This window comes from Bos grunniens, chromosome 20 (assembly GCF_055505025.1).
Source record: "Bos grunniens cultivar Pamir isolate PY7600 chromosome 20, Bosgru_T2T1.0, whole genome shotgun sequence".
Taxonomy (NCBI): domain Eukaryota; kingdom Metazoa; phylum Chordata; class Mammalia; order Artiodactyla; family Bovidae; genus Bos; species Bos grunniens.
Genome location: NC_141184.1, coordinates 57,184,872 through 57,212,156, shown reverse-complemented (window position 1 = coordinate 57,212,156; position 27,285 = coordinate 57,184,872). Strand labels below are relative to the sequence as shown.

At 37.8% G+C, this 27,285-nt stretch overlaps 2 protein-coding genes across 22 annotated transcripts in view; one reads left to right on the top strand and one right to left on the bottom strand.

Annotated features, from left to right (window-relative positions):
- The window catches only part of CWC27 (CWC27 spliceosome associated cyclophilin), a 271,711-nt gene that overhangs the window by 242,671 nt on the left and 1,755 nt on the right, over window positions 1-27,285 (bottom strand). For 7 of the 18 annotated variants that reach the window (XR_015148862.1, XR_015148863.1, XR_015148864.1 and 4 more), the window contains exons 1-3: window positions 25,076-25,323; window positions 14,578-14,674; window positions 2,955-3,067 (exon numbers count right to left, since the gene is read on the bottom strand). Coding sequence is in view for 9 of the 18 variants with exons in the window: in XM_086361934.1 (XP_086218060.1) it covers window positions 2,955-3,067; window positions 14,578-14,674; window positions 25,076-25,117 (252 nt within the window). In the remaining 9 variants the exon portion in view is untranslated. Of the gene's footprint in view, window positions 1-2,954; window positions 3,068-14,577; window positions 14,675-25,075; window positions 25,324-25,465; window positions 25,710-26,218; window positions 26,272-27,285 lie in introns of those variants that run through there. The other 11 variants (XR_015148865.1, XM_086361936.1, XM_086361931.1 and 8 more) reach the window with 6 other exon arrangements.
- SREK1IP1 (SREK1 interacting protein 1) overlaps window positions 25,603-27,285 on the top strand; it is a 41,271-nt gene continuing 39,588 nt past the window's right edge. For all 4 annotated transcript variants that reach the window (XM_086361947.1, XM_086361948.1, XM_086361945.1 and 1 more), the window contains exon 1: window positions 25,603-25,760. In XM_086361947.1, the coding sequence (XP_086218073.1) occupies window positions 25,748-25,760 (13 nt within the window). In that variant the 5' untranslated portion in view covers window positions 25,603-25,747. The remainder of the gene's footprint in view (window positions 25,761-27,285) is intronic.

Sequence of the window (27,285 nt, the reverse complement as noted above, 5' to 3'; positions counted from 1 at the left end):
CATTGTGTATATGTACCACAGCTTTCTTACCCATTCATCTGCTGATGGACATCTAGGTTGCTTCCATGTCCTGGCTATTATAAACAGTGCTGCGATGAACATTGGGGTACATGTGTCTCTTTTCCTTCTGGTTTTCTCAGTGTGTATGCCCAGCAGTGGGATTGCTGGATCATAAGGCAGTTCTATTTCTAGTTTTTTAAGGAATCTCCACACTGTTCTCCATAGTGGCTGTACTAGTTTGCATTCCCACCAATAGTGTAAGAGGGTTCCCTTTTCTCCACACCCTCTCCAGCATTTATTATTTGTAGACTTTTGGATCACAGCCATTCTGACTGGTGTGAAATGGTACCTCATAGTGGTTTTGATTTGCATTTCTCTGATAATGAGTGATGTTGAGCATCTTTTCATGTGTTTGTTAGCCATCTGTATGTCTTCTTTGGAGAAATGTCTATTTAGTTCTTTGGCCCATTTTTTGATGGGGTCATTTATTTTTCTGGAGTTGAGCTGGAGGAGTTGCTTGTATATTTTTGAGATTAGTTGTTTGTCAGTTGCTTCATTTGCTATTATTTTCTCCCATTCTGAAGGCTGTCTTTTCACCTTGCTAATAGTTTCCTTTGATGTGCAGAAGCTTTTAAGGTTAATTAGGTCCCATTTGTTTATTTTTGCTTTTATTTCCAATATTCTGGGACGTGGGTCATAGAGGATCCTGCTGTGATGTATGTCAGAGAGTGTTTTGCCTATGTTCTCCTCTAGGAGTTTTATAGTTTCTGGTCTTACATTGAGATCTTTAATCCATTTTGAGTTTATTTTTGTGTATGGTGTTAGAAAGTGGTCTAGTTTCATTCTTTTACAAGTGGTTGACCAGATTTCCCAGCACCACTTGTTAAAGAGATTGTCTTTAATCTATTGTATATTCTTGCCTCCTTTGTCAAAGATAAGGTGTCCATATGTGCCTGGATTTATCTCTGGGCTTTCTATTTTGTTCCACTGATCTATATTTCTGTCTTTGTGCCAGTACCATACTGTCTTGATAACTGTGGCTTTGTAATAGAGCCTGAAGTCAGGTAGGTTGATTCCTCCAGTTCCATTCTTCTTTCTCAAGATCGCTTTGGCTATTCGAGGTTTTTTGTATTTCCATACAAATTGTGAAATTATTTGTTCTATCTCTGTGAAGAATACTGTTGGTAGCTTGATAGGGATTGCATTGAATCTATAAATTGCTTTGGGTAGTATACTCATTTTCACTATATTGATTCTTCCAATCCATGAACATGGTATATTTCTCCATCTATTAGTGTCCTCTTTGATTTCTTCCACCAGTGTTTTATAGTTTTCTATATATAGGTCTTTAGTTTCTCTAGGTAGATATATTCCTAAGTATTTTATTCTTTCCGTTGCAATGGTGAATGGAATTGTTTCCTTAATTTCTTTTTCTATTTTCTCATTATTAGTGTATGGACAAATTCTTAGAAAAGTACAACTTTCCAAAACTCGACCAGGAAGAAATAGAAAATCTTAACAGACCCATCACAAACACGGAAATTGAAACTGTAATCAAAAATCTTCCAGCAAACAAAAGCCCAGGTCCAGATGGCTTCACAGCTGAATTCTACCAAAAATTTAGAGAAGAGCTAACACCTATCCTGCTCAAACTCTTCCAGAAAATTGCAGAGGAAGGTAAACTTCCAAACTCATTCTATGAGGCCACCATCACCCTAATACCAAAACCTGACAGAGATCCCACAAAAAAAGAAAACTACAGGCCAATATCACTGATGAACATAGATGCAAAAATCCTTAACAAAATTCTAGCAATCAGAATCCAACAACACATTAAAAAGATCGTACACCATGACCAAGTGGGCTTTATCCCAGGGATGCAAGGATTCTTCAATATCCGCAAATCAATCAATGTAATACACCACATTAACAAATTGAAAAATAAAAACCATATGATTATCTCAGTAGATGCAGAGAAAGCCTTTGACAAAATTCAACATCCATTTATGATAAAAACTCTCCAGAAAGCAGGAATAGAAGGAACATACCTCAACATAATAAAAGCTATACATGACAAACCCACAGCAAACATTATCCTCAATGGTGAAAAATTGAAAGCATTTCCTCTAAAGTCAGGAACAAGACGAGGGTGCCCACTTTCACCACTACTATTCAACATAGTTTTGGAAGTTTTGGCCACAGCAATCAGAGCAGAAAAAGAAATAAAAGGAATCCAAATTGGAAAAGAAGAAGTAAAACTCTCACTATTTGCAGATGACATGATCCTCTACATAGAAAACCCTAAAGACTCCGCCAGAAAATTACTAGAGCTAATCAATGACTATAGTAAACTTGCAGGATATAAAATCAACTCACAGAAATCCCTTGCATTCCTATACACCAAATTCCTACTGTTTAAACCACCCACACAGAAGTACTTTGTTATAGAGGCTCAAGTAAATTAATATAAATTCTATGTATTGTTAAAATAAAATGTTTTAAAAAAAAAATCACATGTGATTTTTTTTTAAAAGTAATAAAGAGAATTAAAAAAATAAATAAATAAAATAAAATAAAATAAAAAAAAAAATAAATAAAATGTTTTAAAATCAGATGGTGTATGCAATGTTCTAGAAGTGTTTTACATGTGCAAAGTTACAGAAATCAGATAGTCAGATATCAGGAAAAATGTTATACAGTCTTTTCTCTGATTCACATTATTCTCATTACCACCTTTAGCTCCACCTGAATTCAATCTAGCATAAAACTCTGTGATAAGACATCCCAGAAAGAAAGCTTAATGGGATAAGTGCTGCACTTATTCTGTATAATCCTAAATATGTTATAGACCCAATTTTGCGTACTAATGTAAAATGCATTTTCTTCTGGGGCTCAATCATTTCAATTAAGCAATCCAAACTGACTTGAAAATAAATTGTAAAATCCAATCTCACCTTGAATGGGACTCCATAGATAGATTCTCCACCAGTCCCTGTGCCAGTAGGATCTCCCCCTTGGACTATAAAGCCAGGCACAACTCTATGAAATATGGTGTTGTCATAATATGCTGGAAGAAAATAAAAAAGAGTTTACCATTCTCTGTTATTTCAGCGTTAGTATTAAGAAATGCAACAGATTTCTGAATGTTAATCTTGTATCCTGCTACCTTGCTCAAATCATTTATCAGTTCTAATAGTTTTTGTGTGGAGTCTTTGGGGTTTTCCGCATAGAGTACCATGCCATCTGCATATAATGACAATTTTACCTCTTCCTTTCCAATCTGGATAACTTTTATTTATTTTGCTTGTCTAACTGTTATGGCTAGGACTTCTAATACTATGTTGAATAAAAGTAATAAGAGTGGGTATCCCTGTCTTGTTCCAAATTTTAGCAAGAAGGCTTTCAGTTTTTCACCATTGAGTATTATGCTGACTGTGGGTTTGTTACAAATAGCTTTTATTATGGTGAGATATTTTCCATCATACTCATTCTGGTGAGAGTTTTTATCATGAATTAATACTGAATTTTATCAAATGCTTTACTGAGATGACCATGTGGTTTTTGTCTTTCTTGTTGACAAAACAGTGCCTTTTAAAATCACATCAAAAAATAAAATGAAAATACCTAGGAATAAACCTGACCAAGGAGGTGAAAGACCTACACACTGAGAACTATAAATCACTGATAAAGGAAATAAAAAATGATTCAAAAAATGGAGACATCCCACACTTGTAGGTTAGAACAATTAACATTGTTAAAGTGGCCATACTACCCAAATCAATCTAAACATTTAATGTGATCCCTATCAAATTATCTATGACATTTTTCACGAAACTAGATCTAGTAACCCTAAATTTATATGGAAACACAAAAGACCCCAAAATGCCAAAGCAATCCTGAGGAAAAAGAACAAAGGTAGAAGCATAACTATCTCAGACTTCAGACAATACTTTAAAGCCACAGTAATCAAAACATGTGGTGTTAGCACAAAAACAGACATATAGATCAATGGAATTGAATAGAAGGCCTAGAAGTAAATCCACACACTGTGGTCAATTATCTTCAACAAAGGAGGCAAGAATAAACAATGGACTCTGTGGGAGACGGAGAGGGTGGGATGATTTGGGAGAATGGCATTGAAACATGTATAATATCATATATGAAACGAGTTGCCAGTCCAGGTTCGATGCACGATACTGGATGCTTGGGGCTGGTGCACTGGGACAACCCAGAGGGATGGTACAGGGAGGGAGGAGGGAGGAGGGTTCAGGATGGGGAGCACGTGTATACCTGTGGTGGATTCGTGTTGATATATGGCAAAACCAATACAATATTGTAAAGCTAAAAAAATTTTTTTTAATTTAAAAAAAAGAATAAACAATGGAGAAAAGACAGTCTCTTCAGAAAGTGGTATTAGGAAAGCTGGACAGCTGCATATAAATCAATGAACTTAGAAAACAAACTCAAAATGGCTTAAAGACTTAAATATAAGACATCACACAATGAAACTAGTAGAATAGAACATAAGCAAAACTCTGACATATCCTAACAATGTTTTCCTAAGTCAGTCTCCCAAAACAAACAAAAATACAAGCAAAAGTAAACAAATAAGACCTGATCACATTTATAAGCTTTTAAACAGCTAAGGAAACTATAAACAAGATGAAAAGACAACCTACGGAATGAGACAGAATATTTGCAAAAGATGAGACTGACAAGGGATTAATTTCAAAAATGTACAAACAGCTCATACAGCTTAATAGAACCAAACAACCCAATCAAAAATTGGGCATAAGATGTAAATAAACATTTCTTCAAAGAAGACATACAAATGGGCAACAAACACATAAAAGGAAGCTCAACATCACTAATTATTAGAGAAATGCAAACCAAAACCAATGTGGTATCACATCACACCAGTCAGAATGGCCATCATCAAAAAGTCTACAAACAATAAATGGGTGTAAATGTAAATGTAATAAATGAGATAGTGTAGAGAAAAGGAAACCCTCTTACACTGTTGGTGGAAATGTAAACTGGTGCAGCCACTATGGAGAACAGTATGGAGGTTCCTTAAAAAACTAAAAATAGAGCTACCATGTGATCCAGCAATCCCACTCCTGTGCATATATCCAGAAAAGATAAAAACTCTAATTTGAAAAGATACACACAACCCCAATATTCATACAGCATTATTTACAATAGCCAAGACATGGAAGCAACCTAAGTGTCCATCGACAAATAAATGGGTAAAGATGTGGGAGACAGATATAGCAATATATATATATCAGTTCAGTACAGTCGCTCAGTCATGTCCAACGCTTTGTGACCCCATGAAGTGCAGTGCGCCAGGCGTACTTGTCCATCACCAACTCCCGGAGTTCACTCAAACTCACGTCCATCGAGTCGGTGATGCCATCCAGCCATGTCATCCTTTGTCGTCCCCTTCTCCTCCTGCCCCCAATCCCTTCCAGCATCAGAGTCTTTTCCAATGAGTCAACTCTTCACATGAGGTGACCAAAGTACTGGAGTTTCAGCTTTAGCATCAGTCTTTCCAATGAACACCCAGGACTGATCTCCTTTAGGATGGACTGGTTGGATCTCCTTGCAGTCCAATGGACTCTCAAGAGTCTTCTCCAACACCACACTTCAAAAGCATCAATTCTTTGGCGCTCAGCATTTTTCACAGTCCAACTCTCACATCCATACATGACCATTGGAAAAACCATAGCCTTGACTAGACGAACCTTTGTTGGCAAAGTAATATCTCTGCTTTTTAATATGCTATCTAGGTTGGTCATAACTTTCCTTCCAAGGAGTAAGTGTCTTTTAATTTCATGGCTGCAATCACCATCTGCAGTGATTGTGGAGCCCAAAAAAATAAAGTCTGGCAGTTTCCCATGAAGTGATGGGACCAGATGCCATGATCTTCGTTTTCTGAATGTTGAGCTTTAAGCCAACTTTTTCACTCTCCTTTTTCATTTTCATCAAGAGGCTTTTTAGTTCCTCTTCACTTTCTGCCATAAGGATGGTGTCATCTGCATATCTGAGGTTATTGATATTTCTCCCAGCAATCTCGATTCCAGCTTGTGCTTCTTCCAGCCCAGCGTTGCTCATGAGGTACTCTGCGTAAGAAGTTAAATAAGCAGGGTGACAATATACAGCCTTGATGTACTCCTTTTCCTATTTGGAACCAGTCTGTTGTTCCATGTCAAGTTCTAACTGTTGCTTCCTGACCTGCATATAGGTTTCTCAGGAGGCAGGTCAGGTGGTCTGGTATGCCTATCTCTTTCAGAATTTTCCACAGTTTATTATGATCCACACAGTCAAAGGCTTTGGCATAGTCAATAAAGCAGAAATCACATGTTTATCAATAAATGAAATATTTCAATCAAAGAATGAAATAATGCTATTTGCAGCAACACGAATGGACTAAATATTATTAAGTGAAGTCAGAGAAAGGCAAATATGATATATTATCACTTACATGGAGAATCTAAAAAATGATACAAATGAACTAATTTACAAAACAGAAATAGACTAGCAGATGTAGAAAACAAACTTATGGTTACCAAAGGGAAAAGGGGGTGGAGGAAGGGAGTTTGGGGACTTCCCTGGTGGCCTAGTGGTTGAGAATCTGCCAATGCAGGGGGCATGGGTTCGATACCTGATCCGGGAAGATCCTACATACCATGGGACATGCACCACAACTACTGAGCCTGCGCTCTGGAGCCCACAAGCTACAACTAGCGAAGCCCATATGCCCTAGATTTCATGCCTCACAAAAGAGAAGCCACTGCAATGACAAGCCTACACACTGCAACTAGAGAGCAGCCCCTGTTTGCCTCAACTGGAGAAAGCCCACACACAGCAACGAAGACCCAGCATGGCCAAAACTGAATTAATTTGAAGAAAGAGCTTGCGATTAGCAGATACAAACTACTATAGAAAAAATAAACAACAGGGATCAGTGGATAACACAGGACAGCATTCAGTATCAGTATTCTGCAATAACCTATAATAGAAAAGAATCTGAATCTATTTATCTATATCTATATCACTTTGCTGTATATCTGAAATTAATATACTTTAATAAAATGAAAATTTATCAATGCCTAAAACTAAGTGTATCTATAGTTAGAGTTAACAAAACTGGTCATAAGATTTTTTTTTCCCCAGGATGTTAAATAGGCTCTTAAACCAAAATCTTCTCTTCCCTGCTGCTGCTGCTGCTGCTGCTAAGTCACTTCAGTTATGTCCAACTCTATGCGACCCTATAGACAGCAGCCCACCAGGCTCCCCCGTCCCTGGGATTCTCCAGGCAAGAACACTGGAGTGGGCTGCCATTTCCTTCTCCAATGCATGAAAATGAAAAGTGAAAGGGAAGTCGCTCAGTTGTGTCCAACTCTTAGCGACCTCATGGACTCCAGCCTACCAGGCTCCTCTGTCCATGGGATTTTCCCAGGCAAGAGTACTGGAGTGGGGTGCCATAGCCTTCTCTACTTACTATAAAATATCTAACACAGTTTCTACAGAAACCACAGTATTGGTTGTTTTGGATCTACTTCAAGGATTCTCTCAAACTCTGGATACAGTTTTCAAAATAAAAATTGAAGAGGTTTTGGTATAGATCTGTGGTTCTCAACTAGGTTTGGAGGAGCAGCAATTTTTCTCTGTGGCACATATTTGTCAATGTCTGGAAATATCTGGCTGTCACACATGGGAGATGTTACTGGCATCTAGTAGGGAAAGGCCAGGGATACTTGTAAACATCCTACAAGGCACAAAAAATCCCCACAACAAAGAATTACTAGCCCAAAATATCAACAGTGCTGGAGATTGAGAAACCTTCATAGAGATAAATAGCCTATTTCTTTTTTTTTTTTTTTGCCCACAGCCACCCACAACTGTTGGTATAGGAAAAATATTAACAAATATTCATCAAGCACTGTTATCTAATATAAATTTAATATTTAAAAGGAAAATATTCTCTTCCACACATTGTCTTTTCAATACCTCTTACATTATACTGTAGTCATAAACTCTACTTATGTGGTCCCAAGACTTTATGTTTCAGGAGAAATGCAGTAACCTTGTTTTACAGAATACAGAACCTGCATTTCTGTATGTGTATGTGTGAAATAGCCTATTTCTTAATTCTTCCTCGTCTCCCCACAGAAAATTAACTTATACAAACACTATACAAATCCAAAATATATCAAAATTACTCACTGACTATAGGTCTGGCACCATCAGTGCACCCTTCTCAAGAAACAGTCAATAAATAAAATGAGTAATCAACACAATATATAATTGAGTCATTGGAAAAGACTCCGATGCTGGGAAAGATTGAGGGCAGGAGGAGAAGGGGACAACAGAGGATAATATGGTTGGATGGCATCACTGATTCAATGGACATGAGTTTGAGCAAGCTCCGGGAGTTGGTGATGGACAGGGAAGCCCGGTGTGCTGCAGTCCACGGGGTCTCAATGAGACGGACATGACTTAGTGACTGAATAACAAATCAGACTCCCATTAAGTTTGCTAAATGACTGAAGATACTATTTATATTTATATATAAATACACTAAAAAACATACGAGATCATATATGATCCCTTAATTGATTGAGTTGGAGTCAATTATTGAGTGTAGTTATAATTTAATCACATGCTGATGACCAGAGATGGAAAGAGCACACAGTTCCCTAAAGACTTTACTGAGCTGCAGAACTTCTTGACACCAGATTTCTTATCAAAGAGAATGATAAATGTCTCCATTAATTAAATCATTTGAGTTGAATCTTCTATTATGTGAAACTGAACCAACGCAACTCATTCAACGACAAATACTTATCAAGTGCCTACCGTGGACCAGGCACTGTACTGATACAATTATTGACATAATCCATAAAATATCAATTACATGAGTATTTTGTGACACTTTATTAGCCAAAACATGACTATGGTTTACCATAATTCATAAAATACCATAATACTTCGGCTTGTTCACAGACACCCTTATAATTTTTCACATAAGCAAGCTATAACTGGAAATAAAACTCACATTTTAAAAAAGTAACAACAAAGTAACAAGTAATCTAACAACTGTATCCAGTTTGGAGGATGGATTGGAAGAAATAGAAAGGAAGATTAACTGATTTTTTTCCCCAATCCATTCTGAGTGAAGATCTGTTGCACTACATTCCTAAGAACTCCCAAGTATAGATAAGTTCTCTTTGGCTACAAACAGAAATTGTAAAAACCAAGAAGTCTAAAAGTATTTCTCCTGTATTCCTAAGTAACCATTTACTCTGATTAACAATGTGTATTGCAGTTAGGAATTGTAAGTCTTGCCTCTCATTGGCTGTAACCTGAAAACTCAATTTTCTTAAAAAAAATTGATGTAATTGATGTACAAGATTACATTAGTTTCAGATGTACAACACAGGGATTCAATATTTGCATATATTGTGAAATGTTCACAGACAATAAATCTAGTTAACATCTACCACCACACAGTTACAAAATTTTTTTCTTGTGCTGAGAACTTGTAAGATATACTCTTTTAACAACTTCCAAATATGCAATAACTATAGTCAATATGCTGCACATATAATTTTCTAATTATAAAATCAACAATATAAATTACTCATAGTGCTATTCTGAAGATTAAATAATATGGAGGCAACCTATAAATTTTCAAGTTCAACACAAATGTGAGATCAAGCTTTAATATTTCCACTTAAATTCTACAAATCCATATTTAAATTTGAATATAAAACATACCCCAGCCTACTCAAAAAATAAAATAATCCATTATGCCCGTAATATGTAAGCAACAGTTTTCAGCACATGATCAGATTTACTTTTTCAAAGGATCACTTAAACTCCCGTAAGTTACAAGGCTGGATAGAGAGCAACTGTTGTCCAATCAAAACACAACTATGGCTTATCTGGAGACACACAGATTCAAGAATTCTCTAGAACAGGATCTATTAAGACTCTGCAATCTATTTGAGATGGTGGAAGAGGGAAATGAAAGAGGTCTTTATTGTGTTTTCTAATTTTAAAATTACCCATCTTTCCTTTTCGTATTTCCTATTAAGTCTTTCAGTGATGTTGGATTTTTAACTTTAAACTTTTCTTTATTTTCCTAATTATATTCTTGTTGAATAAATGAAATTATTATAACATTATGTATATTGAGTATAAATTTTCTATAGTTTCTCTACACTTTAATTTTGTATGCTATCATGCCTAAAATTCCAAATTTCCACATAATTTCTATATCCATTATTTCCACTTCCTTGTAATTTATTAATAATCACTGTTGAACTGTGCCTGCCTACCCACCTGCCAAAGCAGGAGACTTAAGAGACACGGGGTTCAATCCCTGAGTCAGGTAGATTCCCTGGAGTAGGACATGGCAACCCACTCCAATATTTTTGCTTAGAGAATCTCGTAGACAGAAGAGCCTGGTGGCTATGGTCCATAGGGCTGCAAAGAGTCAGACACGACATTGAACTATGCACTTATAGCTTATCGTGTGCTATAAAAGACCTTGCTGTTTGCAATGTTTGACATCCTTCTTAAATGTTTATGTATCATTCAATTAGTATTTTCAAGAGGTCTTACTATTTCATTATGTGTGTTCATAATAAACTCCTGAATTTTCTCCACTACTGAAAAAAGCAATTTACATGTATGTCAAATACAAAATGAAGTTTCTATGTGGATGCTGAGTCTGCTATTGTCATTAAGTCTTGTATTTCTGGCTATAACAATGTATGGGTATAACAACATATTCTGACTAGTTATATTTCTGCTCAAGCACATATAGGAATTTACACTGCATTTTAAAATCATGTATGTGTGTCTCTTTTAGAATTTTTGTGTGTGTTTACTTCTGCAAATATTATCTTTAATAACTTTTTACTTAAAACTCCTTTATGAGCTCTCTATTTTAGCCTCTTGGGTTTTTTTAAACAAATATTTTAGTTTTGTAAAGATATTTCTTTTAACCTCTTACTATATACTTAAATGTTTGTAACTTCTAAAGAATTTAAAACTCTTGCTAAAGGAGGAAGAGGATAAAAGATAACTGATGAAGCATGGACACTGAGGAGACATGGCTGAAGTAAAATTTCAAAAGAGTTAACAGTCACATAAAGTATAAAAATTTTGATTTTCCTATTTACTTCTCTTTTTGCTCCCCACTTTGCTTTTCAAACCTAAAGTTTTATTTCTTCCTCATTTTTCAGAAGAATTAATCAAATTATCAAAGATAACAAGCTTCCCTTCTCTTCTTTAACCTACTTTTTAAACTTGTAATTTTTAAAAATTTTCACTCATTAAAAAAAAACTTTTTTGGTTACACCACATGGCATGTGGGATCTCAGTTCCTCAACCAGCAGTCAAAACTGCACCCCCTACATTGGAAAGGCCTGATCTTAACCACTGGATCACCAGGGAATTCTTGTAACGGTTTCACTCATTTTTGAGTGCTCACCTAACTATCTTGCAAAGATCTGAAATCCAAGATTAAGTCTGTGTAACTGTAAATCTTTTGTTTTCATAAAGACTAAAAACTACCCCAGACACAGAAAGACAAATAGTTAATTTTTTCACTTTTGTGTGGAACCTAAAATAAAGTTCAACACACAGAAACAGAGAGCAGAATGATGGTTGACAGAGGCTAGGGGGGGATGGGGAAAACTGGGAGATGATGGTCAAAAAGATACAAATTTTCAATTATAAGATGAGTAAGTTCTGGGGATCCAGTGCACAGCATGGTGATTATTGTATACTAGAAATTTTTATTAATAGTATTGTGTATATCAGAAATGTATACATATCATATTCTCACCACACACACACACACACACACACAAAGGTAACTATGTGAGGTAACAGATATGTTACTTGATTATGGTAATCATTTCACAATGTATACATATATTAAATTATCACACTGTACACTATTTAAAAAATCATGTTGTACAACCTAAATGTATACAATTTTTGCCAATCATACCTCAATAAAACTGGAAAAAAAAAATAAGAACTTCTCTTCAACTGTGAACACCATTTTAGCTGAAGGCTGTATCTGAGGCTGTGCTCCCACTAGCTCACGTTTATTCATTTGCTCTTTAATTTTGGAAACCATGGCCTTTTTTTTTTTTAAATATTGATACAACCATTATAAGATCTAGAATATTGTGACTTGTTTAAATCATATAAGCAGAGAATTAAAATGAGGCCCTCTGAGTTAAATTTTTAAAACCCTGACTTTATTCATTTGGGAGCATCTTTATTTAAATTAGTTTTCTCAAGTTTCTTGTTAACCTTTGCAAAAATTCCATTTCTCACCTTTTCAGTTAAAAGAATTGCTCTAGTTATTTTTTATTATTTTCCTTGTCTTTTTTCTTTCTACTTGTATTCTCATAAATAGGGAAATAATTTTACTGATGTTGTGATTAAGTTTCATCATCACCTAACTTAAGAACCTTATTTCTTCTTTCATTGTTATATTATATCCAGATGTTTTCTGTTTCTTCTATTCACATGGTCATGGATTATAATTTACCATCTATTCTTTCTAATGTTTTTATACTTTCAATCCTCTGTAAAATTTGAGCTTAATATTCTTCAAACTTCTTTCCAGAAAAAAATCTGACTTTTCTGTGTCTACTGTGTTTCTCGGCTCTGCAGACAGTTATTTGAGGCTTCTCTGACTGAACTACCTGTCTGACTCAATTTCCTTCCTGCCTGCCATAGTAATTATTAATGATGGTCTTTACAGATGTCTTATTTTCTCCTTTTTTGTCAGCTCAATTTTTCTTTTCTTTTTTGAGGTGCTGAAGGAGGTTGTTTTGTTTTATTGTTTTGGTCTGGGTATTTTTATTCTTTAGATTTTCCACTGGTAATAATTATCTATTTGGAGAGTTCTCACTGCATCCTACTACTGGTTATTCTGTGTTTTCTTTCACATCTTGCTTTAGACTCAGAGCGTTGCTTTCTGATACCTTGACTAACCTTCTCTTTTCCTAAAAATCAGATATAATTTAGGACAATGATTTGCCACCACTGGAGATACCTGAAACTATATGCAATGTATACTGAAAGTCAACATGTTATAAATGTTAGGGAAATTTAGCTCTAAAAGGGAATATTCTAAAGGGGAAAACACTCAAGTGAATGTAATTCTGTAAAGTTTGTTAAAAAGAAAGATAGTCACTTTATTACTCAAATCTAAGAGTTACTAGTGACATCGGTAATATCATCACTGAATGTTGCATGGAAGGCTTTATGAAGCAAACAAAATTTTTAATACACATGAAAAAGCAGATTGGGAATTCCCTGGTGGTCCAGTGGTTAGGATTTGGCACTCTCACTACTGGGGCCCCAGGTTTTACCCCGGCCCTGGTCAGGGAACTAACATCCCACAAGCCACACCACATGGCCAAAAAACAGAAGAACGAGTGGGTTAACTTGAACAGAAAAAGAAGGGAAGAGAAAGTATTCCAAAAAGGCATGTGAGGATATGAGAAGATTTCAGGAAATGAAGGAGGTTATGAGTGGAAATGGGAAGGACCTGCTCAGGAAATAAAGGTAATAGTCAACTGAGATCACATGGTTATTCAGTGCAATGAAAAATGAAGTTGGAAAACTAGGAAGCCAAGCTGCCTGAGGATTTAACTACCAGATGAATTAAACGTGAGGGTAAAGAGATCAAAGATAAGAAAATGGAAGACCAGGTAAGAGGCAATTACAATCACACGGGTAACAGTTAGGCAGTTTGGGGAAGAAACTGGTAAATTTGGTTTTATACTATTTGAATTGTAGCTGACAGTAGAAGATTTGAGTAGAAAAGTCCACCAGGCAATCAGATATGTAAATTAGAGTTCAAAAGAGGAGAAATGGTTGGAATTCTACATTTGATGGTTACATGGTTAGAAGTTAGCTCAGTTGGTAAAGAATCCACCTGCAACGCAGGAGACCCCGGTTTGATTCCTGAGTGGGGAAGATCCGCTGGAGAAGGGATCGGCTACCCATTCCAGTATTCTTGGGCTTCCCTTGTGGCTCAACTGGTGAAGAATCCACCAGCAATGTGGGAGACCTGGGTTCGATCCCTGGGTTTGGAAGATACCCTGCAGAAGGGAAAGGCTACCCACTCCAGTATTCCTGCCTAGAGAATTCCATGGACTATACAGTCCATGGGGTCTCAAAGAGTCGGACATAACGGACTGACTTACACAACTTTCACTTTCACTGGTTGGAAGTAACAATTAAAGAAAAAAGCATCTTAGGGAGTCACTTTTAGAGGATGAAAGAAAGAAGTGAGATAAATTTCTGTTAAAGATGCAGAGATTTACTGACTGGTGGCAGGGGGTTGGAGGGATTTTTATCTCCTCTCTCAATTTCCTGACACACAGCTCAAACCCACATTGCTTCTATCAACTCTGATCATTCATTACCACTATTTAACATGAATCTTCAATGTTGTGGGAAAATACACCGCAATTTTTAAATTAACAAAATTTCTTTTACAGAATAAAATTCAAGAATTATGATTACCTTCCAAACAAAGCTGGATGAAATTTCTGCATGCTTTAGGAGCTTCTTTTGACCACAACTCTATATCAATATCTCCAGCTGTAGTTTTCAATAAAACCTGTAGAAAGCACATAAAATCATTAAGTTATCGTTTTGCTTCATAATGAGTTTACTGGCTGCTCAACATAAAGTATTCACTACTGAATTTTCCATTTTAAAACCAACATGAGAAACTTTGCTTGGTTTCTGTTGTTATACTCAAAAACTTCAAATAATCAGTACAAGTTACTCTATTTCTATCTTTTAAATACTATTTTCAGAAATAATTTATGCTTTACGGAAAATTTAGCACAAATATTTTTTAATCACAGAAACAACTGCATTCATTTAAAAATCAATGCTGTAAACTTGCTTTAATTTTAAAAGTTTTCCATATCATTTCTTCCAATAAAATTGGTAAAGCAAATTAAGACATTAAAGAACAATGATCCCATGAAACTACAGTACTATAAGACGATTTTACAATTATTTTTTAACATATGAACAGTTGACCTCTTCACTCACAATCATGCCATTTCTAATTTACAAAGGAACATTCTTAATCCAATTCTGGGTTGTATATTAGGGACCAAACCTGTATCTCCTGTGTCTACTACACTGGCAGGTGGATTCTTTACCACTGAGCCACCAGGGAAGCCCCTTAAAATTACTATCGACAGTAAATGAAATCCGTTGATAGTCTCCTTTCCACAGCTCATGAAGGCAGTTACTCCTTGGTGCAAGCAGCCATCTTGCAGGAACCAAAATCCCTACTGAGTCCACAGGTAGAAACAGCTTATAACAGTCTTATTAATAATTACAAACAACCAAAAAGAACAGAAAGCTCTAAATCCGAACACCCTGGCAGAGCTGAATCCAACTGCTGTAGTATCACTTCCCCCACACACCCAGCCGTCAGCAGAACAGAGTCCACTGTCAATCACTGATTAATGGTCCATGACATATGACCATCACCATCACTTTTGCTACAACTGCCTTTCAGTTTCTGCTTCAGAAGCCCAAATTACACTGCCATAATTTATATAACATTGATGAATGTATTGTATCTTTTTGGGCTTTTACTGGCTATATAGTTCTCTTATAATTATGCACCTGGGGATGGAGGAGGAGACAATATCTATACTGTAGTAGATTTTAAAATGGTTTCCTTAACCCTTAAAGCACATGGACACCACCAGATGGTCAACACTGAAATCAGATTGATCGCATCTTTGCAGTCAAAGATGGAGAAACTCTATACAGTCAGCAAAAACAAGACCGGGAGCTGACTGTGGCTCAGATCATGAACTCCTTATTGCCAAATTCAGACTACCTCTGAGACATCACAGGTTTGGTTTCCCACCACTACAACAAAGTGAATATTGCAAAAAAGTGAGTCACATAAGTTTTTGGTTTCTCAGTGCACACAGAAGTTATGTTTACTCTATACTGTATGCAACAGCATTATGTCTGAAAAGACAAAGCATAAACCTTAATTTTAAAATACTTTACTATTAAAAACTGCCAATCTACATGTAAGCCTTTAGCGAATCATAATCTTTTCACTGGTGGGGGGCTTAAAATGTTGCAAGTATTACCCAAATGTGACCCAAAGACACAAAGTGAACAAACGCTGTTGGAAAAATGCTAAGAGGCTTGCTCTTATATGTATAAGTGCATCACTTTGCTGTATACCTGAAGCTAACACAACACTGTACATCAACTATACTTCAATCTAAAAAAAAAAAAAAGAATAACTGAACAACCAAAATGGATCACTGAAGAAATCAAAGGAAAAAAAAAATACCTAGGGACAAAAATACCACATATCAAACCTTATGGGGTACAAGGAAAGTGTTTTTAAGAGAGAAGGTCATAGCAATATGGGCCAAACTCAAGAAACAAAACAATCCAAAACAATCTAACTTTATACCTAGATGAACTAGTAAAAGATGAACAAATGAAGTCAAAGTTAGAAGAAAGGAAATAATAAAGAACACAGTATAAATAAATGAAAGAGACTAAAAAACAATAGAAAAGATCAGTGAAGCTAATGGCTAGCTCTTTGAAAAGAGAAAAAAAACTGACAAAACTTTAGCCACACTCACAAAGAAAGAGAGCTCAAATAAATAAAATCAGAAATGAAACAGAAATTACAACTGATACCATACAAACACAAAGAAGCAAAGCGATACTCTGAACAATTACATGCCAACAAATTGGACAACCTAGAAAAAAAATGGATAAATTCCTAAAAACATACAATCTTCCATGACTGAATCATGAAAAAATAGAAAATCTAAATAGACAGATTACTAGTAAGGAGATCGAATCAGTAATCAAAAACTGCCAACAAACAAAAGCACAGGATCGGATGGCTTCACTGATGAATTCTTCTAAACATTCAAAGATTAAATATCTATCCTTTTTAAACTCATTTTACAAAGCTAGCATTACCCTGATACCAAAACCAAAGACACCACAAAATAAGAAATTACTAGAGCTAATCAATGAATATAGTAAAGTTGCAGGATATAAATTAACACATAGAGATCCCTTGCATTCCTATACATTTACAAGGAGAAAACAGAAAGAAATTAAGGAAACAATTCCATTCACCATTGCAACAAAAAGAATAAAATACTTAGGAATAAATCTACCTAAAGAAACAAAAGACCTATATATATAAAACTATAAAACACTGATGAAAGAAATCAAAGATCACAAAGATAGAGAAATATACCATATTCATGGATCAGAAAAATCAATATAGAGAAAATGAGTATATTACCCAAAGCAATCTATAGATTCAATGCAATCCCTATCAAGCTACCAATGGTACTTTTCACGGAACTAAAACAAATAATTTCACAATTTGTATGGAAATACAAAAAACCTCGAATAGCCAAAGCTATCTTGAGAAAGAAGAATGGAACTGGAGGAATAAACCTGCCTGACTTCAGACTATACTACAAAGCTACAGTCATCAAACAGTATGGTACTGGCACAAAGACAGAAATACAGATCAACGGAATAAAATAGAAAGCCCAGAGATAAATCCACGCACCTATGGACACCTTATCTTTGACAAAGGAGGCAAGAATATACAATGGAGGAAAGACAATCTCTTTAACAAGTGGTGCTGGGAAAACTGGTCAACCACTTGTAAAGGAATGAAACTAGAACACTCTCTAACACCATACACAAAAATAAACTCAAAATGGATTAAAGACCTAAGTGTAAGACCAGAAAATATAAAACTCCTAGACAAAAATATAGGCAAAACACTCTCTGACATAAATCACAGCAGGATCCTCCATGACCCACCTCCCAGAGTAATGGAAATAAAAGCAAAAATAAACAAATGGGACCTAATTAAACTTAAAAGCTTTTGCCCAACAAAGGAAACTATAAGCAAGATGAAAAGACAGCCTTCAGAATGGGAGAAAATACTGGCAAAAGAAGCAACTGACAAAGAATTAATCTCAAAAATATACAAGCAGCTCCTGCAGCTCAATTCCAGAAAAATAAACAACCCAATCAAAAAATGGGCCAAAGAACTAAGCAGACAGTTCTCCAAAGAAGACATATAGATGGCTAACAAACACATGAAAAGATGCTCAACATCACTCATTATCAGACAAATGCAAATCAAAACCACAATGAGGTACCATCTCACAATGGTTAGAATGGCTGCTATCAAAAAATCTATAAGCAATAAATGCTGGAGAGGGTGTGGAGAAAAGGGAACCCTCTTAAACTGTTGGTGGGAATGCAAACTAGTACAGCCACTATGAAGAACAGTTTTTAAGGAGATTCCTTAAAAAACTGGAAGTAGAACTGCCATACGACCCAGCAATCCCACTGCTGGGCATACACACTGAGGAAACCAGAATTGAAAGAGACACACGTACCCCAATGTTCACTGCAGCCCTGTTTACAATAGCCAGGACATGGAAGCAACCTAGATGGTCAGCAGACAAATGGATAAGAAAGCTACATATACACAATGGAATATTACTCAGCCATTAAAAAGAATGCATTGGAATCAGTTCTAATGAGGTGGATGAAACTGGAACCTATTATAGAGTGAAGTAAGTCAGAAAGAAAAACACAAATATAGTATGTTGACACATATATATGGAATTTAGAAAGATGGTATCGATGACCCTATATGCAAGATAGCAAAAGCGACACAGATGTAAAGAACAGTCTTTTGGACTCTGTGGGAGAAGGCGAGGGTGGGATGATTTGAGAGGGTAGCATTGAAAGATGTATATTATGTGAAGTGGATCGCCAGTCCAGGTTCGATGCATGAGACAGGGTGCTCAGGGCTGGTGCCCTGGGATGACCCTGGGGGATGGGATGGGGAGGGAGGTGGGACGGGGGTTCTGGATGGGGAACACATGTGTACCTGAGGCTGATTCATGTCGATGTATGGCAAAAGCCACTACATTATGGTAAAGTAATTAGCCTCCAATTAAAATTAATTAATTAATTAGAAAAAAATAACAAAAACAACAACAAAGATAAAGGCCAGAAAGTAAAAGGAAAAAAAAAAAGCTCATACTACCCAAATAATCTATACATTTAGTGTGAAAGTGAAGTGAAAGTGCAGTTGCTTCAGTCGTGTCCGACGCTTAGCGACCCCATGGACTGCAGCCTACCAGGCTCCTGCGTCCATGGGATTTTCCAGGCAAGAGTACTGGAGTGGGTTGCCATTTCCTCCAACGCATGAAAGTGAAAAGTCAAAGTGAAGTCGCTCAGTCGTCTCCGACTCTTAGCGACCCCATAGACTGCACCCTACCAGGCTCCTCCGTCCATGGGATTTTCCAGGCAAGAGTACTGGAGTGGGGTGCCATTTCCTTCTCCAACATTTAGTGTAATCCCTATCAAAACTCCAATGGCATTTTTCACAGAACTAGAACAAATAATCCTAAAATTTGTATGGAACCACCAAAGACCCCAAATGGACAAAGAAGCCTTGAGAAAGAATAACAAACCCAGAGGTATCATGCTCCCTGATTTCAAATTATACTACAAAACTATAGCAATCAAAACAGAATGGTATTGGTATACAAAACAGAGGCATAGATCAATGGAACAGAACAGAAAGCTCAGAAATAAGACCACACTTTCATGGTTAATTAGTTTACCATGGAGGCAAAAATGCATAATGCGGATAGGATACTCTCTTCAAAAATCTATCCTGGGAAAACTGAACAGCTGCAAGTAAAAGAGTGAAACTGGACCACTATCATACACTATATATAAAAATAAACTCAAAATGGACTCAAGACTTGAATGCAAAATCTGAAACCATAAACATTCCAGAATAAAAGAGATGCAGTAAGATGCTTACTCCTTGGAAGAAAAGTTATGACCAACCTAGATAGCATATTCAAAAGCAGAGACATTACTTTGCCAACAAAGGTCCCTCTAGTCAAGGCTATGGTTTTTCCAGTGGTCATGTATGGATGTGAGAGTTGGACTGTGAAGAAAGCTGAGTGCCAAAGAATTGATGCTTTTAAACTGTGGTGTTGGAGAAGACTCTTGAGAGTCCCTTGGACTGCAAGGAGATCCAACCAGTCCATTCTGAAGAAGATCAGTCCTGGGTGTTCTTTGGAAGGAATGATGCTAAAGCTGAAACTTCAGTACTTTGGCCACCTCACGTGAAGAGTTGACTCATTGGAAAAGACTCTGATGCTGGGAGGGATTGGGGGCAGGAGGAGAAGGGGATGACAGAGGATGAGATGGCTGGATGGCATCACCGACTCGATGGATGTGAGTTTGAGTGAACTCCGGGAGTTGGTGATGGACAGGGAGGCCTGGCGTGCTGCGATTCATGGGGTAGCAAAGAGTCAGACACGACTGAGCGACTGAACTGAACTGAACTGAACTGAACAGCCTTTGGTACTGGTCTTAGCAAACTGCTTTTTTTTTTTTTGATCAGATTTCAAATCCAAGGGCAAAAAAGGTAAAAATAATCAAATGGGACAATATGAACAAACAAGCTTCTGCACAGTAAAGGAAACCATCAACAAAATGAAAACATAACCTACTGAATTGGGAGAAGATATTTGCACATCATATATCTGATAAAGGGTTAATCTCCAAAATATACAGAGAACTTATTAACATATGTAACAAAAAAACTGTTTAAAAACCACATATAAGGATCTGAATACACATTTTTTCCAAAGAAGACGTACAGATGAGCAACAGGCACATGAAAAGATGCTCAAAATCACTAATCATAAGGTAAATGCAAATCAAAACCACAGTGAGGTATCACCTCACACCCAACAGAATAGTTATTATTAAAAAGATAAGAAATAACAAGCATTAGCAAAGATACGGAAGAAGGGAACATCTGTGAACTGTTGGTAGGAATATAAATTGGCACAGCCACTATGGAAAACACTGTGGAGGTTACTCAAAAAATTAAAAATGAACTACCATGCTAACCAGCAATTCTACTTTTGAATATTTATCCAAAGAAAAAGAAGACACTAACTAGAAAAGATATATGCACCCCTCCGTTCACTGCAGCATTATTTACAAAAGCTAGCAAATGAATTTGCAAAGTGATGCTCAAAATTCTCCAAGCCAGACTTCAACAGTGAGTGAATCAAGAATTTCCAGATGGTCAAGCTGGATTTAGAAAAGGCACAGGAACTAGATATTGAATTGCCAACATCCACTGGATCATCGAAAAAGCAAGAGAGTTCCAGAAAAACACCTACTTCTGCTTCGTTGATTATGCTAAAGCCTTTGACTGTGTGGATCACACACATCAAGACTGCCAGGAGAAGTAACAATGACCTCAGATATGCAGATGACACCACCCTTATGGCAGAAAGTGAAGAAGAACTAAAGAACCTCTTGATGATAGTGAAACAGGAGAGTGAAAACGCTGGCTTAAAACTCAACATTCAAAAAAAGAAGATCATGGCATCTGGTCCCATCACTTTCTGGCAAATTGATGGGGAAACATTGGAAATAGTGACAGACGGTTTTCATTGGGCTCCAAAATCACTGCAGATGGTGACTGCAGCCATGAAATTAAAAGACGCCTGCTCCTTGGGAGAAAAGCTATGATCAACCTAGACAGCATATTAAAAAGCAGAGACACTACTTTGCCAACAAAGGTTCATCTAGTCAAAGCTATGGTTCTGCCAGTAGTCACATATGGATGTGAGAGTTGGAATATAAACAAAGCTGAGTGCCAAAGAATTGATGTTTTCGAACTGTGGTGTTGGAGAAGACTGTTGAGAGTCCCTTGGACTGCAAGGAGATCAAAGCAGTCAGTCCTAAAGGAAATCAGTCCTGAATATTCATTTGAAGGACTGATGCTGAAGCTGAAGCTCCGATACTTTGGCCACCTGATGTGAAGAACTGACTCAGTGGAAAAGACCCTGATGCTGGGAAAAGACTGAAGGCGGGAGAAGGGGATGACAGAGGATGAGATGGTTGGATGGCATCACCGACTCGATGGACATGAGTTTGAGCAAGCTCCTGGAGTTGGTGATGGACACGGAAGCCTGGCATACTGCAGTCCATGGGGTCGCAAAGAGTCTGACACGACTGAGTGACTGAACTGAACATATGGAAACAACTTAAGTGTCCACTGATGGATAAGTATAAAGAAGACACACACCAGAATACTACTCAGCCATAAAAAAGAAAGTAATATTCATGTGCTACAACATGGATGGAGCTTTAAGAGTATTATGCTAAATGAACTCAGTCTGACATAGAAAGATAAATACCACATGATTCCATTTGCATGTGGACTCTGAAACAGAAACAAATAAAACCCAGACTCTTAAATACAGAAAATAGTCTGGTGGTTGCCAGAGGTAAGAAACAGTGAAAATGGGTGGGAGGTGAGGGGTAGAATAGGGGAAGGGAATCAAGAGGTACAAACACCCAGTTGCATAATAAGTAAGTCACGGGGATGAAAAGTACAGCACAGACAATAGTCAATAAAATAGCATTAACTTTGTATGCTGACAAGTGATAACTAGACTTACTGTGGTGACCATTTTGTAATGTTTCAAATGTTAAATCATGTTGCACACATAAAACTAATAATGTATATCACATATACCATACTTCAACAAAAAATAAAAATAGGGATAGTAATATCTTCATAGGTTTGTTGTGAGGACAAAATGAGTTATTATACACAGACTGCTTAGAACAGTATCTGATAGAGTAAATGCTCAAAATATGGTCGCTATAATTACTGTAATTATTATTTTTATAAAAATTTTTGACAACAGGAAACTTATAAAAGTAAGTTTATACGGTAAAATCACATTATGGTTGGGTCACTTTTCTAACCAGGTTTTCTTAATCTTTTCATTGGTAAGCTACTGAATTAAAAAAGAAGGTACACTGCTCCTCCTTCGGCCATGCATTCCATTTGGCCATAACTACTCTGTCATGTGTCATCACTTCAAGAGAAATAGATGGGGAAATGGTGGAAACAGTGTCAAACTTTATTTTTTGGGGCTCCAAAATCACTGCAGATGGTGCTGCAGCCATGAAACTAAAAGACGCTTACTCCTTGGAAGGAAAGTTATGACCACCCTAGATAGCATATTCAAAAGCAGAGACATTACTTTGCCAACAAAGGTCCCTCTAGTCAAGGCTATGGTTTTTCCTGTGGTCATGTATGGATGTGAGAGTTGGACTGTGAAGAAAGCTGAGCATCGAAGAACTGATGCTTTTGAATTGTGGTGTTGGAGAAGACTTTTGAGAGTCCCTTGGACTGCAAGGAGATCCAACCAGTCCATTCTGAAGATCAGTCCTGGGTGTTCTTTGGAAGGAATGATGCTAAAGCTGAAACTTCAGTACTTTGGCCACCTCATGCGAAGAGTTGACTCATTGGAAAAGACTCTGATGCTGGGAGGGATTGGGGGCAGGAGGAGAAGGGGATGACAGAGGATGAGATGGCTGGATGGCATCACTGACTCAGTGGACGTGAGTCTGAATGAACTCCGGGAGTTGGTGATGGTCAGGGAGGGCTGGCGGTGCTTCGATTCATGGGGTGGCAAAGAGTCAGACACGACTGAGCGACTGAACTGAACTGAACTGAACTCTATCATGTATCAGTGGCTCTTTTTCTTAATGCTTACAAGTAAGACAATACTGTGATAATGTTTCTTAAGAATAAAACATATGGGTTAATATAAAATGTAGATTAAATCATCATAATACATGGACATTTCATTTTCAGTAGATAAGGAAATTTCTGTCAAGGGGTACTTTCTAAGTTGATACTACTCTTTGTAGAGAGAAATTTTGTCCCATTTATTTGGAATATCTCTGAATCCTTTTAGTACAGACCACTAAACAAACATTCATTGAGCAAACTTACTATATCTGCTTTAAATTCTTTCCAGGCCAAAATTATTTTCTTTTAATTTTTAATTGGAGGATAACTGCCTTACAATATTGTGTTGGCTTCTGCCATACATCAACATGAATCAATCATGGGTATACAGGTGTGCCCTCCCTCTTGAACTTCCCACCTTCCACCACTTCCCACCCCTCTAGGTTGTCACATAGCACTGGTCTGAGTTCTCCACGCAAAATTCTTGCCAAGCTGTCTATGGTACAGAATTTTGAAGCTTCAATTCGTTTTATGCTATAAAAAGTCCCAAACTGGTTTTGAAGGAAAACTTGGGCTATGCCTGATATTCTTTCTCAGTCCAATTCTGTTCAGAAGGACAATGTTTAACACAGTTTGCATACACTAATTTGCACGACTATTTCATCAATGTGTATTTCACTCAACTTAAGCTGTGATAATAGGGACAATGCTGGCTTTTCTTTCCACTCCCCAGTTTCGCTGACAAAGCCCAGGTCAAAAGATAGTTCGTCCACGAAGACTTTCTCTACTTTCCCAGTTGCTAACTTCTCAGTAATATGATAGCAAATGCTCCTCTGTCCATTAGAACGCCTCCCAAACATAGCATAGGGTTTTTCTTTACCTGCCTGTCTCTAGAACTAAAACCATTAGCTCTTCTAGGGCAGCAACAGGTTTTATCCACCTATCTTTGTATTCCCCGCACCTGGTGCCTAGTTGGCATTCAATCAATAAAGAACTGTAGAACAAATGGAGAAATAGCGATCTCCAAGTTTAGCAAAAGAATGTCAATTTTTAAAACATACTTGGCTTTTTACCTACAACCCTAGAAAACGCATGCAGAGTTAGGCTGAAGCAAAACAAAAAACAGTAGGGCCAGGAGGTTGGTAGATGGAGAAATACTGTTGGTTGATGAAGAAATCTCCACTTGAGGACTTTTTCAATTATGTGCTGAGAAGTGTCAGCACATGGCTTTCAATGCAATCCTGCTCAGAGACAGAGGCAAAGTTTTTGTAATCTCTTCCAACCCTACAACCCCAGAATTCCTTTAATCGATGAGATATCGCTTTGGGGAGCCCAGGTACCCTAGGTGAGACTCACCTTCCCGTTCGTGGGAGGCTCCTGGATGTAAATGTTGCTCATTCCGGTCAGTACTCAGGACTCCGCTCCTAATGGGGATGAGAGTAAACCGCCGGTAACTAGAGCTGGCCACCTATCGGTACACTGTTCCTTAAATTGGGAAGTCGCGGAAAGCTACAGCCTGTCAATACCCCGCAAGACAGTAGCACCACACCAAACACTAGCTCTTCCCAAGCCTAGGTCCTCACGGACGCCGCCATGTTCCTCCCGGACCCGAGCACCGCTAATCCTGAAAAGGGGGATTCCAATGGCGTCCAGGGAATTGAGAAGAGACTATTAAACTCCTATAGATTAAGTTAACTTGTATTCCAATTTTAAAAACAACAGTTCGTAAGTCTTGGTGTTGTTTACTTCACTACACCCGTGTGCCCGTCTCATTCACCCCCTCGAAGCTGGCAGTAATGGTTCGCGCCGTGTGTGGTGTACAAAACGATTCCCCCGGAAACGGCATCAGCAGCCACTAGGTTCCGCAATCTCCAGGGGCTTTTAGGGCCTTCCGTTACTGTCAAACCCGGGTGCCGCGGCGCGGGTGGGAGAAAGACGGCCCCCTCGTTGGGTGTTGTCCTCGCGGCCAGCGGGAAGCGAGCGAACACTCAGAAGCCTAGGGGTTCTGCGACCCCTCTTACCAACGCCATGGCAATTCCAGGTAAAGACCAACCGCAGGGATTTGGGCGAGGGAGGGAGTAAGTAGGGTAGGTTAGTGTGCTCTGGGTAAGGAGTAGCGCCCAAGGGTGGAGGCGTTAAAATGATCAGGTTCGTTAGGTTTACAAGAAAAATTTTACAGTCCAAAAATAAACTATAAAGGAAAGAAAAGAAGAAAGAAACAACTTCCCCCGCAGCAGCCCAGCTCCCACTGCCCAAAATGGACTTACAGCGAAAGTATATATAGGGCGGAGTGGGGGAGGGGTGTTTGAGACAGACTCCTGTCTGTAGGCCTAGGAGGCATTGGGCCCAGAAAAACTAACCTCAACTTTAGTATGGTTTGAAAATAAAATTTGAGGTGGCAACCCTTGGCAGACCCAAGTAGCCGAAGGCATTGTTTGCGCTGGAAGTGTCAGGGCTGAAATGAGCCTCTGGGGTTCCATTTCTTTCTCTTCCTCTTACCTGTAGTAGCTGTGTGGTCCTGAATTTTTGCCCTTCTGGGCCTGTTTCTGCAACTGTTAAAAAAAAAAAAAAAAACAAGGATATGTGTTGATTTATATCTGTGGTTCCTTCCAGTTCTCCTTGCAGGAGCTATTTTCAGAAATACACACCACCACCACCCCTCCCCCCACTCAAACATGCAACTTGGAGATTCACTGTATTTAGAAAAGACTCAAAATTGCAGTGGTTCAGAAGCCCTAACTTTGTTTTAAGCTCCCCTCCTCAGTATTATTTGACCACGTTTGTTCTGTGGCAGCCTTTGCTGAACTGTGTTTTGCACATAGCTGTTATGCATGGGAAGCTTGTGCTGTTCTACCAACTGCAGTTTTGGGAGGATCACACTGGGCACTGTTGTCAGTTCAGTCATGTCCGAGTCTTTGCGACCCCATAGACTGCAGCATGCAGGCTTCCTGTCCATCACCAACTCTGGGAACTTGCTCAAACTCATGTCCATCGAGTTGGTGATGCCATCCAACCATCTCATCCTCTGTCATCCCCTTCTCCTGCCTTCAATCTTTCCCAGCATCAGGGTCTTTTCCAATGAGTCAGTTCTTCACATCAGGTGCCCAGAGTATTGGAGCTTCAGCATCAGTGTCATTCCTTCCAATGAATACTCAAGATTGATTTCTTTTAGGATTGATTGGTTTGATCTCCTTGCAGTCCAAGGGACACTCTATAGAGTCTTCTGCAACACCACAGTTCAAAAGCCTCAATTCTTCGGCGCTCAGCTTTCCTTATAGCCCAACTCTCAAATCCATACATGATTACTGGAAAAACCATAGCTTTGACTAGATGGACCTTTGTTGACAAAGTAATGTCTCTGCTTTTTAATATGCTGTCTAGGTTGGTCATAGCTTTTCTTCCAAGGAGCAAGCGTCTTTTAACTTCATGGCTGCAGTCACCATCTGCAGTGATTTTGGAGCCCAAGAAAAGAAAGTCTGTCACTGTTTCCATTGTTTCCCCATCAATTTGCCAGGAAGTGATGGGACTGGATGCCATGATCTTCTTTTTTTCAATGTTGAGTTTTA